The 15,657-nt window shown below is 33.9% G+C and overlaps 1 protein-coding gene across 1 annotated transcript in view; it reads left to right on the top strand.

The window, feature by feature from the left end:
• Positions 1–15,657, top strand: part of LOC126088430 (aminopeptidase N-like) — a 168,901-nt gene that overhangs the window by 80,386 nt on the left and 72,858 nt on the right. The window contains exon 8 of the mRNA XM_049906574.1: positions 5,283–5,364. Coding sequence (XP_049762531.1) covers positions 5,283–5,364 — 82 coding nt within the window. The remainder of the gene's footprint in view (positions 1–5,282; positions 5,365–15,657) is intronic.

Here is a 15,657-nt window from a genome sequence, read left to right as displayed (position 1 = left end):
GTGACATTGCAACCAACAGCCAAATGCTTCACAAAACATACAACAGAACGTGCAGCCCAAGCAATAATAGCAATACAGGACATCAAAAACATCCGCCTACTCAGTCTAGAAACGGCCATGAAATTATTCAACGCAAAAATCTTGCCAATCCTGGCCTATGGGATGGAGGTTATATGGGACCACCTGACAGAAAAAAATCTAGAAACACTAGAAAAGGTAAAATCGACCTATCTAAAAAGAGCACTAGGTCTCTCAAAGACAACAAGGTCTAGACTAGTGTACCTGCTAGCGAGAGAGACATTCCTAATTGAAGACATCAGACTTCGATATATGATGCCACACACCACGGCTTCCAGAAAGCAACTGAAGATCATGGAGGACAAACGAGAAAAAATATGGCCGGAGTTTTACAGCACCGAAGCAATGACAAACATGGACAGCACCAAACTTCGAACAGCGACATGTTGTAACTAGACTTTCTACTCACGGCTTTCATCATCTGATCTACAAAAACAAAACTTATCACGACTCAACCGCAACATGTGTATGTCAACTGTGTAACGAAGCCTGTGAACGATATCACATAGAACTGTGCAGTAAAAGAGTGAAATCGATAAATGAATATGCAAAAATGTAAAATGTAAGTGTAAAATGTTAAGCAAAGTAACTGTATATGGCTATTTGGCTGCAATTTTATTAAATAAAAATATTATTTTAGATTAAAATGTTTTTAAATATCAAAAACTTTTAACCGAGAACATCAAAATATTATTACTCACATAACTAAGAAATTAGAGCGGAGAAACTCGGAATCTTTTTACCCAACATTCGTTGTCTGTCAGAACAAAACACCGCTAAAAAGACTGTATGTAATTGAATAAAACAGCCGGATTCCAATATAGTGGATGGGCCTAAGCAAATCATACCACAGTGATCCACAACTAAGGAGAAAATAAATGAAACTGTTACGAACTAATTTTGAGCCACAGTGAAAAACCAATAAGTGGTTGCCACGAATTGGAGGGATGTTCTACTTGGACCAAATCTGTCACGTAAATAGCTACTGACGGAAAAGCAGAACCCGAAAACCGCACTTACTGTTTCTCTGATTTATACGGAATCGCGAAAAGGGGACGCACCCGTGTGTTCTGTCTTACTGACGGTAGGAAAGTAAACAGCTTGCCTGTGGAACGCTCGTTCATGTACTGATGATGCGCGATGATAGGTGGTCTTTTGGTGGATACACGAATGGTGAATTAGAACAAGGTTCAAATGGTTCCAATGGCTCTGAGCACTATGGGACTTAACTTCTGAGGTCATCAGTCCCCTAGAACTTAGAACTACTTAAACCGTACTAACTTAAGGACATCTCACACATCCACGCCCGAGGCAGGATTCGAACCTGCGACCGCAGCGGTCGCGCGGTTCCAGACTGTAGCGCCTAGAACCACTCGGCCACCCCGGCCGCTTAGAACAAGGAATATTGGGATAAAAAGTACAAAAACTCTTCTAAACATTTTTATGAAACAATATTTTTTTAGAATTTTAAATTTCTTACAGTTTTTTTTAAAAGCTTGTTCAGTGGACACTGCCGGCAGATCTGTTTCGTTGCCGTAATAAATGCATATGATGTTCCTCTTTCACGCTCTAGCTTTAGCAAAACTTACTGGCGTTATTAACGAAAAGTATGTCAGCTGTCACTATTACATTGTTATTCCACAGACTGTTTTTAGAAAAAAAGTTTTTGTACTATTTATCCACCGAGTGAGGTGGCGCAGCGGCTAGCATGCTGGACTCGTATTCGGGAGGACGACGGTTCAATCAAGCGTCCAGCCATCCTGATTTAAGTTTTCCGTGATTTCCCTAAATCGCTCCAGGTAAATGCCAGGACGTTCCTCTGAAAGGGCAAGGCCGATTTCTTTCCCCGTCCTTCCCTAATCTGATGAGACTGATGACCTCGCTGTCTGGTCTCCTCCCCAAAACAACAACAAAACATAAAAACTATTTATCCCAATATTCCTTGTTCTCATTCACCATTCGTGTATCCCTCGGTCGAGCCCGCGCATCATCAGCGCATGAGCGAGCCGTCCACAGACAAAGTGTTATTTTGCTGCTTTCAGTATGACAGAGCACGTGGCCGCATCCGCTGTTGGCGATTTCGTAAAGATCGGAAAAGTTGTAAGTGCGGTTTTCAAGTTCCGTTTTTCCGTCAATAGCTATGTATTTGACGGATTTGGTACAGGTAGAACACCCCTCCATTTTGTAGCAACCACTTACTGGTTTTTCACTCTGGCCCAAAATTAGGTCTTAATAGTTTCACTTATTTTCTCCTTAGTAATGGATCACCGTTGTATGATTTGTTTAGGCCCATCCGTTATATTGGAATTTGGCTATTTTATTCTATGAAATACCGTCTTTTAGCGGTATTTCGTTCTGAAGGACGACGAATCTTGGGTAAAAAGGTTCCGAGCTGTTCCGCTTTAATGTCTTATTTATGTGAGTACTAACATTTGGCGATGTCCTCGTGTAAAAGTTTTTAATATTTAAAAAAAAATTAAATCTTAAAATAATTTACCATGCCATTGCATATCTCAGGGTTGTTATTCCTTGTGGTTCCATCGTTACGCAGATCTTCACTTGAAGATGCGGCTTTTAGTGCTACAAAACCGGTAGTGATCCAACATCAAACGATTAAATACATTTGAAGCATTTTATTAGTACCCAAGATGACTACAAGACACTGGTTGCCCTTCCTATAACGTTATCTCTCGATGTTTATTGAAATATTTCTGGGAAATCCTGCATATAATCTGTAGAGAAATGGGAGGAAGAAGAAGAAGAAGTAGTGTTCCATTAATGCGTATTCCATATTTGTTTCCCCCCTTTTAAATATCTGAAAAATGTATCTAGAACTTCTGAGAACTTTTCTTATAATATGAGATCTCTTTAAGTTTTCACATTCCGGATGAGAATTCCCCATTGTCTAGATGAAGTCTGACACATAATCAGAAGTGACATGTATATGCTCTTCAGTACATTAACATAATTTGCGTCAGTGTTTCATTTCTTAAGGGCCGTCACTACAGATCTCGTTGAAGCCAAGTGAAAAATATTCTCAGAATCTATAAATCTCAAATACATATTCATTGTTCCATCACTTAATTTGTTTCAAGACTTGCAGATTGTGGTGTTGTATACGCTTCTAAAGAGAGCTTGTTCCTTTGCGTTCCAAACATGGTGTTGTTTTATGTGGTATGTGATATTTTTGTGAATATCTTGTACATAACGGTGAGCGGCTGTTACATCTACAGCTTTCTGTTTTCTCCTGTGTATTATACGAATTACACAGTTGTTCCCATTTCAATAAATTCTCTTCATCCTCAGAAATTTGTAAATAATTTTGCAACTCTTCATCATTAACAATTTAATATATTTTGCCTCCTTTCCTTTTCATATATCTTGAACAGTTTTGAGTACCTCACATGTCATAACTTCCAGAATGACAATCTTTGCTCTCAACGTTACAGCCTCCTAGGGAATGCATTGCAAATTGTAATTCATCTTTCATTGCTCCTTCCTTTTCTTCTAGTATTCCTTGGCTGTTATATTGTGGTTTCCTTCCTTCCTTCAGGCCGCTTCCAGTGTGTTCTCTTTCCCTTACCCCCTTGGAAATGTTCCATCCCTTGAAAACACTCCTCCTAAACATTTCTCTTTCCTTCACTTCTTCTTGTTTAATGCTGTTTCTTACCAAAACATTTTTTTTTTTTGACATCATGAATCCAGACAGTTGTTCACTTTTTATCAAAGATATTTGAAGATCCTTGTCATCCATTACGTAAATCTGTCCATAGAATAGCAATTTTTTTCATTTTTTGATTGCTACTTCTTAATTCCAAAATTATGATGTTTTAGGTGACCTAACGTTTTCCTTATTTATCCTTTTTGTTATAGTTCTAATTTTCCATTTTTATAATTCAATGCTACACATTTTTGCGATTTATGCATTGCACTTTCACTACTGTGTGGTAGTACTTTATTTTAACATTTTTAAATAAGCAGTTTTGTTGTAGGAATTAATACATATATTGTCATGATTCTCATTATTAAATATATAAATTTCTTATCCATCTCTTCAACTATGCAGCCTTTTAAGTATAGCTTCGATTGGCTATGCAGTTGTCTCTCTGTTGTTCTTCATTGTGCCTCCGACCCTCTGAACTTATTAAATGATATGTCTCTTCAAAGTAAGATACTATTTTGTTTTCTTCCCAGTCTTACTGGTTTCTGGTGTATCCCTAATCAAATTTCCTTTCTACTTTCTGTCATCCTATCAAGATCATAAGCAAATAGTTTTATTTGATTCAGTGTGTTCTGTAATATTCTTGTTACCATTGGCATGAAACTCTTGATTTCTCTTGTAAGTTGTTATTTCTTGCTTTATATTTAATATTCTGTAGTTAACTGAAATTATTATTAAATTATTATTAAAGTTTCTTTTTTTATACAATGCAATTACTTTGATTTTAGTTGGATTCAGTCCTCATCAAATCCATGTTATACATTTATACATTATTATACAAATTATATAATTAAGACAATTTAGAGACTAGCATGTTCTTTATGGAAAAATCCATTAATTTTTGAGGTGTATGATACATTATTAATCGAAACTTTGCAATGAAAACTCGTTCTTCAGCTTTTGTCATACATTCACGTTAAAATTTTCTGTTCTTCTTTTCCTATGTAATAAAACTCTGTTTCTTCAATATTCCATAGTACTTGTAATAACCCTACCATTCCCAATTTGGTGTTATTTAGTTCCTCTCCCCATTCCACTAACTGATTTTAAGTTTGTTATGATGTAAGGATAATTCTTTTCTTGACATTATTGTACCTTTCCTTTTCTACAGAAACAAGACTGCATAATCTACTATTTTCTAAATAATTCTCAATTTAAGTAACACCTCAGGTATAGAGCTCAAGTATTGTTCTGACATGGCCCATTGCGATGGCAACACTGAAAGTTATTAACAGCTGCGTAGTGCGACCCCTGTCATCTTATTTCTCATTTAATGTGATAGCACAATCAGTAGCTCCCTATGTAATCATGGAGGTTATGTGTCTGTGCATATGCATGAGATGATTTACCAGAGAGAAACATACAACTATATTATTTTGAACTTAATTGTTTAGATGATTCTGTGTTGAAACCAATAGTACTTACAAATAGTTTTACTCGATTACTAATTCCAAAATCTCACTGAAAATCTTTTACTCCTCAGCTGGCTCAGTACTAAGGATGATAGAACACATTCTTGGAACTGAAGTGTGGAAGAAAGGCCTCAACAAGTACCTGACGAAAATGTAAGTATGTCGCCATGAAAATAAAATAAGATCGAAAACAACTGAATTTCTTTGTCATAACATCTAGGTGATGTAGTATAACAATAAATATGCTGTGAGAGATAAGTTAATTGAAAAGATATCTATTCTGAATTTTTTCTTCACAATCGACATTCTCATTGTTCACTGTTGCATAATCAAAGAACAAAAATACATGTCTTCTTTGATGTAACATGGATATTTTTAAAATCAGAGTTGGGTAAAGTTACACAGTAGGATCCAGTCTGTTAGAAGAGTGGCCGTCATAAAAGTAGACACCTTCAGGTCACATATGCTACCTGCTAAGTGCTGTGATTCACCTGCCTCATAGCTTTGTTGCCTCATGTACACTGGTCAGCGCCAGCTGAATGTCCTGTGTTTCTGTGCTATATCATGCATTCACCTGTCATGTCAGTTTTCCATGGAACAGTGCAATGATGTGTGCTTGGTAGTGAGCGAAATGCAGGAGCAAGAGCCTACGTGCAGTACTACTTCAGTCGAACTGCATGAAGGTTGGAAAGACATACAGAAATAATCAAAAACTGCCATATCGAACGTACTGAAGATGTTTATATTGATATGGCCAACAGCGAGGAAGCCAAGGAAAATATAAATTTTGTGTAAGTTCATAAAATGACGACAAAACCCTGCATTTCTGAATTGCCTGCATTCCGTAGTAGTAGTGCACTAACATTTGCAGAATCTCTAGATTTGAGCACATGTTTCGATTCTTCAAAAGAGAGATATAAATGAAAACTGAAATTATGGCATTTGACGATATTGCCAAATTTTTGTGCGTAGAACTATACTTCAACACTTCGACAGAGTATATATCATCATCATCATCATCATCATCATCATCATTTAAGACTGATTATGCCTTTCAGCATTCAGTCTGGAGCATAGCCCCCTTATACAGTTCCTCCATGATCCCCTATTCAGTGCTAACATTGGTGCCTCTTCTGATGTTAAACCTATTACTTCAAAATCATTCTTAACCGAATCCAGGTACCTTCTCCTCGGTCTGCCCCGACTCCTCCTACCCTCTACTGCTGAATCCATGAGTCTCTTGGGTAACCTTGCTTCTCCCATGCGTGTAACATGACCCCACCATCTAAGCCTGTTCGCCCTGACTGCTACATCTATAGAGTTCATTCCCAGTTTTTCTTTGATTTCCTCATTGTGGACACCCTCCTGCCATTGTTCCCATCTACTAGTACCTGCAATCATCCTAGCTACTTTCATATCCGTAACCTCAACCTTGTTGATAAGGTAACCTGAATCCACCCAGGTTTCGCTACCATACAACAAAGTTGGTCGAAAGATTGAACGGTGCACAGATAACTTAGTCTTGGTACTGATTTCCTTCTTGCAGAAGAGAGTAGATCGTAGCTGAGCGCTCACTGCTTTAGCTTTGCTACACCTCGCTAAAATACACAAATAACCAGCAAAATAAATTTCAGAATGAAGGTAAATAAATCATAAAGTATCAGTACTATTCGTAGAAAAACTCTACATAAATGAATACTAAATTCAACACATTAATCTGTCAAAATAGTAACCCAATTTATATTAATTAATAACATAAAAACTTTTAACCATATAGTCCTTTTGTAGTAATATGGGTTAATAATCTTAGGATAGAAATCGACCAGCTCATGCCAGTCTGAACTCAGAATTTGTAAGAATTTAAAGGTCAAACAGACCTAATGATTGGGCTCCTGCACCCAAAATTTTTCCTAATCCAACATCGAGGTTGCAATCTGTTTTGTCAATATGAGTTCTCAAAAACAATTACACTGTTATCCCTAAGGTAACTTAATCTTATGATCATAAATTATGGATCAAAACAACAAACATAAATCAATGATACAATAATGCAGAGTTTATTTATTCTTCATGTCACTCCAACAAAACATTATTATTAAATATAGAAAGACCAATAAAAAACTATATAAAAGTAAAATGTTAAGCTCTATAGGGTCTCCTCATCCTAAAGATATATTTAAGCCTTTTGACTTAATAAATAAATTCAAAAATTTATCAGGAGACAGTTGATTTCTCGCCAAGCCATTTATTCCAGCTACTAATTAAGATACTAATGATTATGCTACCTTTGCATGACCAAAATACTGTGGCTCTTTAAAATTTCGCTCAGTGAGCATGCCAGACCTCAAAATATTTTCAGGAGGATATGTTTTTGATAAACAAGCGAAAATCAATTTTGCCTAGTTCCTTATAATAAGTTTAAAGGGTAAAAAAATGTTCAAATGTGTGTGGCATCTTTTGGGACGTATCTGCTAAGGTCATCAGTCCCTAAGCTTACACACTACTTAACCTAAATTGTCCTATAGATAAGCACACACACCCATGCCCAAGGGAGGACTCTAACCTCCGCCGGGACCAGCCACACAGTCTATGACTGCAGCACCTGAGACAACTTGGTTAATCCCGTGCGGCTTTAAAGGGTAAAATTTTTATACACATAAATATAATCATTCTATCATTACTATAAAGATTAATAAATTAAAGTAAGAATCTTAATACAAAACCTAAAGTAATTATAAAATCAAAACTTAAAATAATCAACTAAAATGTAATCTTAAAGGTAGCTGGTTTAAAGCCTACTATTATATTTAAAAAAGCAAATTATAGGTTAATAACTTTAAAGCTTATCCCTTAAAGAGTAAATAAGTTACTATTTATATTCGAAAAATTAAATAAACACAATCAGCTTTAAAAAATTAAATTTTTTCTCGAAACTAGATACCTTAGGAAATGATTAACATCTCATTTCCATAAATAATTTAACAATAATTATGACACATTAACTATAAATTATTTATAAATCAACCTGAATTGAAACAACTAGTATAAATACTAAAATTTTGATAAAGCCTGACATAAAAGGTACAACAAATAAAATCTACTCTAATAAATTTAAAATAATAATTCATAAAACACTTACACTACCAATATACTATAATTTAAAAAATCAGTTCTGTAAAATAAATGAAGAAATAAAACAACAAAATTATTTATATTATTTAATTAAATAAACGAAAAATCAATATAATAAAATAAATAATCAAAACATCCTGATTTGTACAGAAAAAATTTCAGTATAAGTGAAATACTTTAATAATAAGTTATATCTTGAACTTCTTCCTAGATACACTTCCCAGTACACCTGCTATGTTACAACTTATCTCATCTAAATTGAAGGTACCTTAACATAATTCAAATAGAATAATCAATAGTGTGAGTGACAGGCACAGCGTACACACCTCAGAGCCAATACCAGTTCAATTAAATAAATCAAATTACTACAAAATCTACCTCCATCGACAGAATTCCACCATCAAATCCATTAAAAACAAAAATCTGTTGTAACCCTCCTCCTCTTATCTATAAGCTGTATCTTGATCTGAAATATTTAATAATTATAAATCCTGAGAATTATAGCTCTAAAAAGATTTTCTGATAAAGGAGAGATACAAACAAGTAAATTAAGTAGAGTAAGTCGTGTATTATCAATCACAGGGGTGGTTCCTCTTAATGGAATGAGTTACTCTCAGATTCTTTGGGTTTAAAGACCTTAACTAATATTACCCTGGTAAGTATAGTTAACATTGAAAATAACAGAGTACCTAATCCCAGTTTATTATTTAAATTTCACAGATTCATAAAAAGAGATATAAATAAATTTTAAGATTTCACCTTAAAAATTTATATTTTAGCCCAAATAATATAAACAACTGATTTAACAAATAATATTTACTTGTATCAATCGTATAACCATGGCTGCTGGAGGAATTATTCCAATACTAAATCAAAGATCACTTGATAATTAAATCAAATTACTGCAAAATGAACATTTAATTTAACAAATCTTACCTATAATACAAATAAAAAGTGAATAAACAAGCCAGAATAAAACTTTTAGGAATAAACAACAGAAATAAAAAAAATTAAACAACATGAGAGAAAAGAAGAAATACTAATATTTAAAGAATATAAAAAAGGAAAAAATAAGAACAAAACCACACCCCATTCATGACCATAACAACTTGTCCCTTATATATAAGGAAAGATAAATATGGAACCTGTATACCAGTAAATTTTTATATTATATCTTCCTATTTCATCTTTTTTTTACTAATAATAAAGAAACATTAAATAATGTAATAAATATACGTGATACAAATGTGTAATTTATTACAATATGTTATTCACAAAAAATTACATTTATATTAAATTAACTTAAATTTAATAACCTATTCATTGATAATTAAATAATTATAATATTATAATTAAAACAATTGTTTATTATTAAAACAATAATTTACATTAAATAAAATTTATCTTATTTATTATATCCAGTTATAATAATATAAAGTATTAATTACAATTGGTTATATAATTTATAATACTAAAACCTATTTTAAGCTAAAAACATAAGTAGCAATAGTCCTAGGTAAATACGAGGGCTATCCACAAAGTACATTACGTTTGGAATTAAAAATAAATAAAGTATTGGAAAATTTTTTATTATATACAGATGAAAGCCACACTTAATACTACTTTTCTACATAGTTGCCATTTAAATTAAGGCACTTATTGTAACGATGGATGAGCTTGGAAATTCCTTCATTGTAAAATTCGGCCACCTGCGCCTTCAACCATGTGGTTAATCAGTAACCCGGTAGAAATACGATTTTTGTGGATTTCATGGAAAGCGGCACTACAATAAACTCTCAAAGTTATTGCCAAACTCTGCACAACCTCAGAAGAGCAATACAAAACAAGCACAGGGGAAAGTTGGGCTCAAAGATCTTGCTGATTCACAACAACGCCCGGGCCCACACAGCAAATGCCACTCGTGAAGTTCTCGCATCTTTTAAGTGGGAGTTGTTTCCGCATCCGCCGTGCAGTCCCGACCTGGCACCAAACGACTTCCACTTATTCCCAGCAATGAAGAAGTGGTTGGCTATGCAGCATTTTGATGACGATGCACAGCTTCAAGAAGAGGTAACCACGTGGTTGAAGGCGCAGGCGGCCGAATTTTACGACGAAAGACTTTCCAAGCTCGACCATCGCTACGATAAGTGCCATAATTTAGATGGCAATTATGTAGAAAAGTAGTATTAAGTGTGGCTTTCATCTGTATATAATAAAAAATTTTCCAATACTTTATTTATTTTTAATTCCAAAACGTAATGTACTTTGTGGATAGCCCTCATATATGTATTGAAATAATCATTTAATATTAATAAATAACTTATAAGTATGTATGTAATTAAATGTATTACTTTAATATAAATTAATTATTGTATATGTATATAAATAAAACGAAAATTGCTAAAATCCACAACAGTTTAATACAAGATAAACAAAATTATACACAACTTAATTTTAAAAAACTTTTAACTTATTTGTTAAATACAAAAATAAATTATGTGTGTGATTAAAGGGTTACCTTGATAGGATCAATCAAGTAAATAAAATTACCTTCATTAGACATATAAAATAAGATAGAATTAAACTACCCTCCTTAGTATAAAAAGCTAATGTGAATCACACATCTTAATGCAAGAAGGTATGCTATTCAAGCTAATGGGTTCATATCCCATTTATAGAGGTACCATTCACTTCCTTTTTAATGATTGACAACTTTACAAAACTTCTCTTCCTATCAACATAAATTATAGGAACGATCCTGTCCATTTCATCAAATTCCTGGTTTGGGATTTGAACAGGACTAGAGATCAACTTATTTTCATTTATTCCACTTTTAACAAGAAATAAGAACATAATGATAAGTGAATTATCAATTAAATATTTTATTGTCCAAGCAATAACATCAACAATACTATTATTTTCAATTCTGCTGATTCAAATAAAATATCCAATAGGATGAGAAAGAGAATTTATTATCTCAATAATAATCAGATCCAGATTAGTATTAGAGATTGGGACTGAGCCTTTCCATTCTTGATTTCCAGAAGTCATAGGTGGTTCAAGCTGAAAAAACTGCTTAACATTAATAACATGACAAAAATTGCCCTAATAATAGTACTATTGTGTTGTATTCAACTAAGAACATTTATTTGAACCATTATCGTTTAAGAATTATCATTGGAGCAATAGGAGGTTTAAATCAAACATCTCTATGACAACTTCTAGCATACTCCTCAATTAGACATTTAGGCTGAATAATGAGATCTCTGACCATTAGAGAAAACACCTGGGAATTATATTTTAATATTTATTCTTTACTAAGACTAATTATAATTTTACTATTTAAGCAAATAAATTTATTCTTTATAAACCAAATTTACTCAGCCAGAAACATAAAAACTGAAAATAAATTTATAATATTCTTATCACTCTTATCCATAGGAGGTTTACCACCATTCCTGGGGTTCCTGCCAAAATGCATTGTTATACAATCACTTATAGTAAACAACATAACAATCATAGTTGTACTAACTATAATTATACTTTATTATTATATATGAATTACATTTTCAGCTCACAGCCCTTCTGCTTCTTCTTTCACTTCCTGTTTTAGCAGGGGTATTACCATAATACTAATGGAAGGAAACCTAAACACATCAGTCTTTGACCCTGCAGGAGGGAGAGATCCAAAATTATATCAACATTTATTTTGATTCTTTGGACACCCATAGGATTACATTTTTATTTCATCAGGATTTGGTATTACTTCACACATTGTACGCCAAGAAAGAGGGAAAATTTAAACATTCGGAACACTAAGTATAATTTATGCCATACTATCAAGTGGATTAATACGATTTATCATATGAGCACATCATATATTTACAGTAGGAATGGATGTTGATACATGAGCATACTTCACATCAGCAACAATAATTATTGCTGTACCTACAGGAATTAAGGTATTCAGATGATTAGCTACATTGTATGGAACTAAATTCAAGTTTAACCCACCATTATTATGAGCTCTAGGGTTTATTTTCCTATTTACAGTTGGTGGATTAACAGGATTAGTATTAGCAAATTCATCTCTTCACATTGTATTGCATGATACATATAATGTAGTAGCCCACTTCCACTACGTATTATCTATAGGAGCAGTATTTGGAATTATAGGGGGTGCTGTTCAATGATAACCACTGTTTACAGGGCTAACCTTAAACAATACATAGTTAAAAATTCAGTTCACAGTTATATTCATTGGAGTAAAATTGACATTCTTCCCTCAACACTTCTTAGTATTAGCAGGAATACCACAGCAATACTCAGACTACCTGGATGCATACACATCATGAAATGTAGTTTCAAGAATTAGGACTACAATTTCTATTGTTGGAGTCATTATATTTATTGTAATCATATGAGAAAGAATAGTTACAAACCGAACAATCATACCTAGAGCTAATATCAGTAGATCAACAGAATGGTTACAAAATAATCTGTCTGCAGAACATAGTTACTCAGAATTATTATTAATTTCTAGAGCCTAATATGGCAGATTAGTGCAGCAGATTTAAGCTCTACAAATAAAGGTTTGACCTTATATTAGAAATCATAAAGTCAACATGATCAAATTTATCACTTCAAGATGGAGCCTCACCATTAATGGAGGAATTATCATTCTTCCACGACCATACTATGGTTGTATTATTACTAATTACAGTAATTGTAGGCTACACCCTTACATACATACAATTTATTGCTTATACAAACCGAAATATACCTCATGGACATCTAATTGAAACTATCTGAACAGCAATACCAGCAATCACCCTAATTTTTGTTGCACATCCCTAACTATGACTGTTAAATTTACTTTATGATTCAGTAAATGCAATAATCACAATTAAAACAATTGGTCAACAATGATACAGAAGATATGAATATTCAGACTAACTAGATGTAGAATTTGACACTTATATAACACCATAGTAGGATCTAGATAACGATGGACTTCGATTTCTAGATGTAGATAATTCGACAATTCTACCTATAAATACAGAAGTACGAGTAGTAACAAGAGCCTTGCCCATTAAAAGGAGGAATTTGAGCAATAGTTCTAGTATCAGGATAAGCAAAATGATTCCACCTATTTAATATTATGGATTTTGAATTAATTTATTTACTATACTTCAAAGATGATGAGATGTAGTCCAGGAAGGAACAAATCAAGGATTGCATACATGATTTGTATCAATTGGATTACAATGAGGAATAATTTTATTTCTTGTGTCAGAAGTCTTATTCTTTGTACCATTCTTCTGAGCCTTCTTTAGTAGAAGACTAGCACCAACAATTGAACTAGGAATCTGTGGCCTCCAATAGGAATTCAACCTTTTAACCCTATTAACCCTATACAAAGTCCGTTACTTAAAATAGCTATTCTTTTAGCCTCGGGGGTAACTGTAACATGAGCACACCACAGTCTTATAGAATCTCACCACACTCAAGCACTACAATGCTTATTCTTCATAGTACTGTTAAGATTGTATTTCACAATACTTCAAGCATATGAGTATTGAGAAGCATCTTTTACTATTGCAGACACAGTACATGGATCAACATTCTTTGTTGCAACAGGATTCCATGGACTCCATGTGATTATTGGGACAATCTTTTTGACAACATACTTACTTTGACACTCAATAAATCAATTCTCACCATGACATCACTTTGGATTTGAAGCAGCAGCATGATATTGACACTTTGTGGATATAGTATGACTCTTCCTATATATCTCAACATTTTGATGACATAGATAATTGTTTTTCTAGTATAAATAGTACATTTTACTTCCAATCAGAAAGACTGGAATAAATCAAGAAAAACTATCCTAGTCCTATCTACAAGACTCTTCATTAGATCTATTATTCCAATAATCATTATAATCATCACAACAGCACTATCAAAAAAATTAATTAATGACTGGGAAAAATGAGGATAGTGCAACTGTGCCCTAGGTGGCTCAGGTGTATAGAGCCTCTGCCAAGTAAGCAGGAGATCCTGGGTTCGAGACCCAGAGGGGCACACATTTTCATCTGTCCCTGTTTATATATATTAAATACCATCAGCAGCGGAAGGTATTAATATAATTCTAATTTCGTTCTAGGCTGCTGCAGGTCCGAAAGAACAGACACCATACCCATATAAATATATAGAATGTTACATTGATTGTGGAGAAATTCAGTTGAAATAGATACGATGAGATACAAAGACTGACAAAAGACACTGAAATCCGGTCACCTAGGTTTCAGAGTGGCTCCTTGCGACTGTAAGCCTGTCTGCACAAAGGAAAAGGAAAGCACATACTTGAGAAACAGTCTTGCTTTTCTATGCTTCTCGCATGCCCACAGTGATGCTGCCACACTATGAAATAACTTACTATATGCTACAAACCCTGTATGCCGAATCTGGGAAATACTAAAACTCAAAATCATAGGAGATGTGCTGAGAGGAGAGATATTGATTCCATAGCAGGTCCTTCTGAAACACTAAGTGTGGCACTTTAGATTTAAAATTTTCTTTTCTATCATTTCATAGATATACTGAAAATTAAGAGTGCCCATGGTTCAACTACGTAGCCTAATTCACAGTCAGCACTCAAAGTGTCTGATGGTCACAACAAGGAGCTTAAAGCTGATGCTGACTAATGAAATGGGCAATGAAATATTCAGCAATTCATTTAAATAAATTTTTATGTGACTACAAGGACCATTCTGCTTGTATGAATTAATCCAGGTGTGTATCACACAATATCCTTAACACTATCTCCATCACCATTCCAGAATGCAGACTGGAAGCACATAAGGTGTATAGAGTAATATGACAAATTCTACTAAGTCCTAAGACATATGGTTCCACACACAGTGTCAAATAAACCAGGAAATAAAGGAAATTGCTTAACGCTGACGCTTCATTGTAAGTCAGAGACACCACTATCGTTACTGCTGCTTATGGTTGCTGTACATCAAAGGTGCCACTAGTTAAACTGCACGAAATATCGTCAAAGATACTACTAGATACAGTGACTAGGACAGGACCAAACATAGCGAATGATATAACAAGTCTAAGGATATAACTACATTGTGGTCGGCTCAAACATGCGTGTGACTCACAGAAACTTATACTTTACATGTGGGTGAATGGTACGATATATAACATACATTCTCTGAAACGAAGAGACGAATGCAACATTGAAGGCATCTACGCTGAAGAGCCAAAGAAACTGGTGCACCTGCTTAATATCGGGTACGG

This window comes from Schistocerca cancellata, chromosome 6 (assembly GCF_023864275.1).
Source record: "Schistocerca cancellata isolate TAMUIC-IGC-003103 chromosome 6, iqSchCanc2.1, whole genome shotgun sequence".
NCBI classification, from domain to species: domain Eukaryota; kingdom Metazoa; phylum Arthropoda; class Insecta; order Orthoptera; family Acrididae; genus Schistocerca; species Schistocerca cancellata.
The sequence above is the reverse complement of the archived record's forward strand: the minus strand, read 5'-3'. Positions and strand labels throughout refer to the sequence as shown.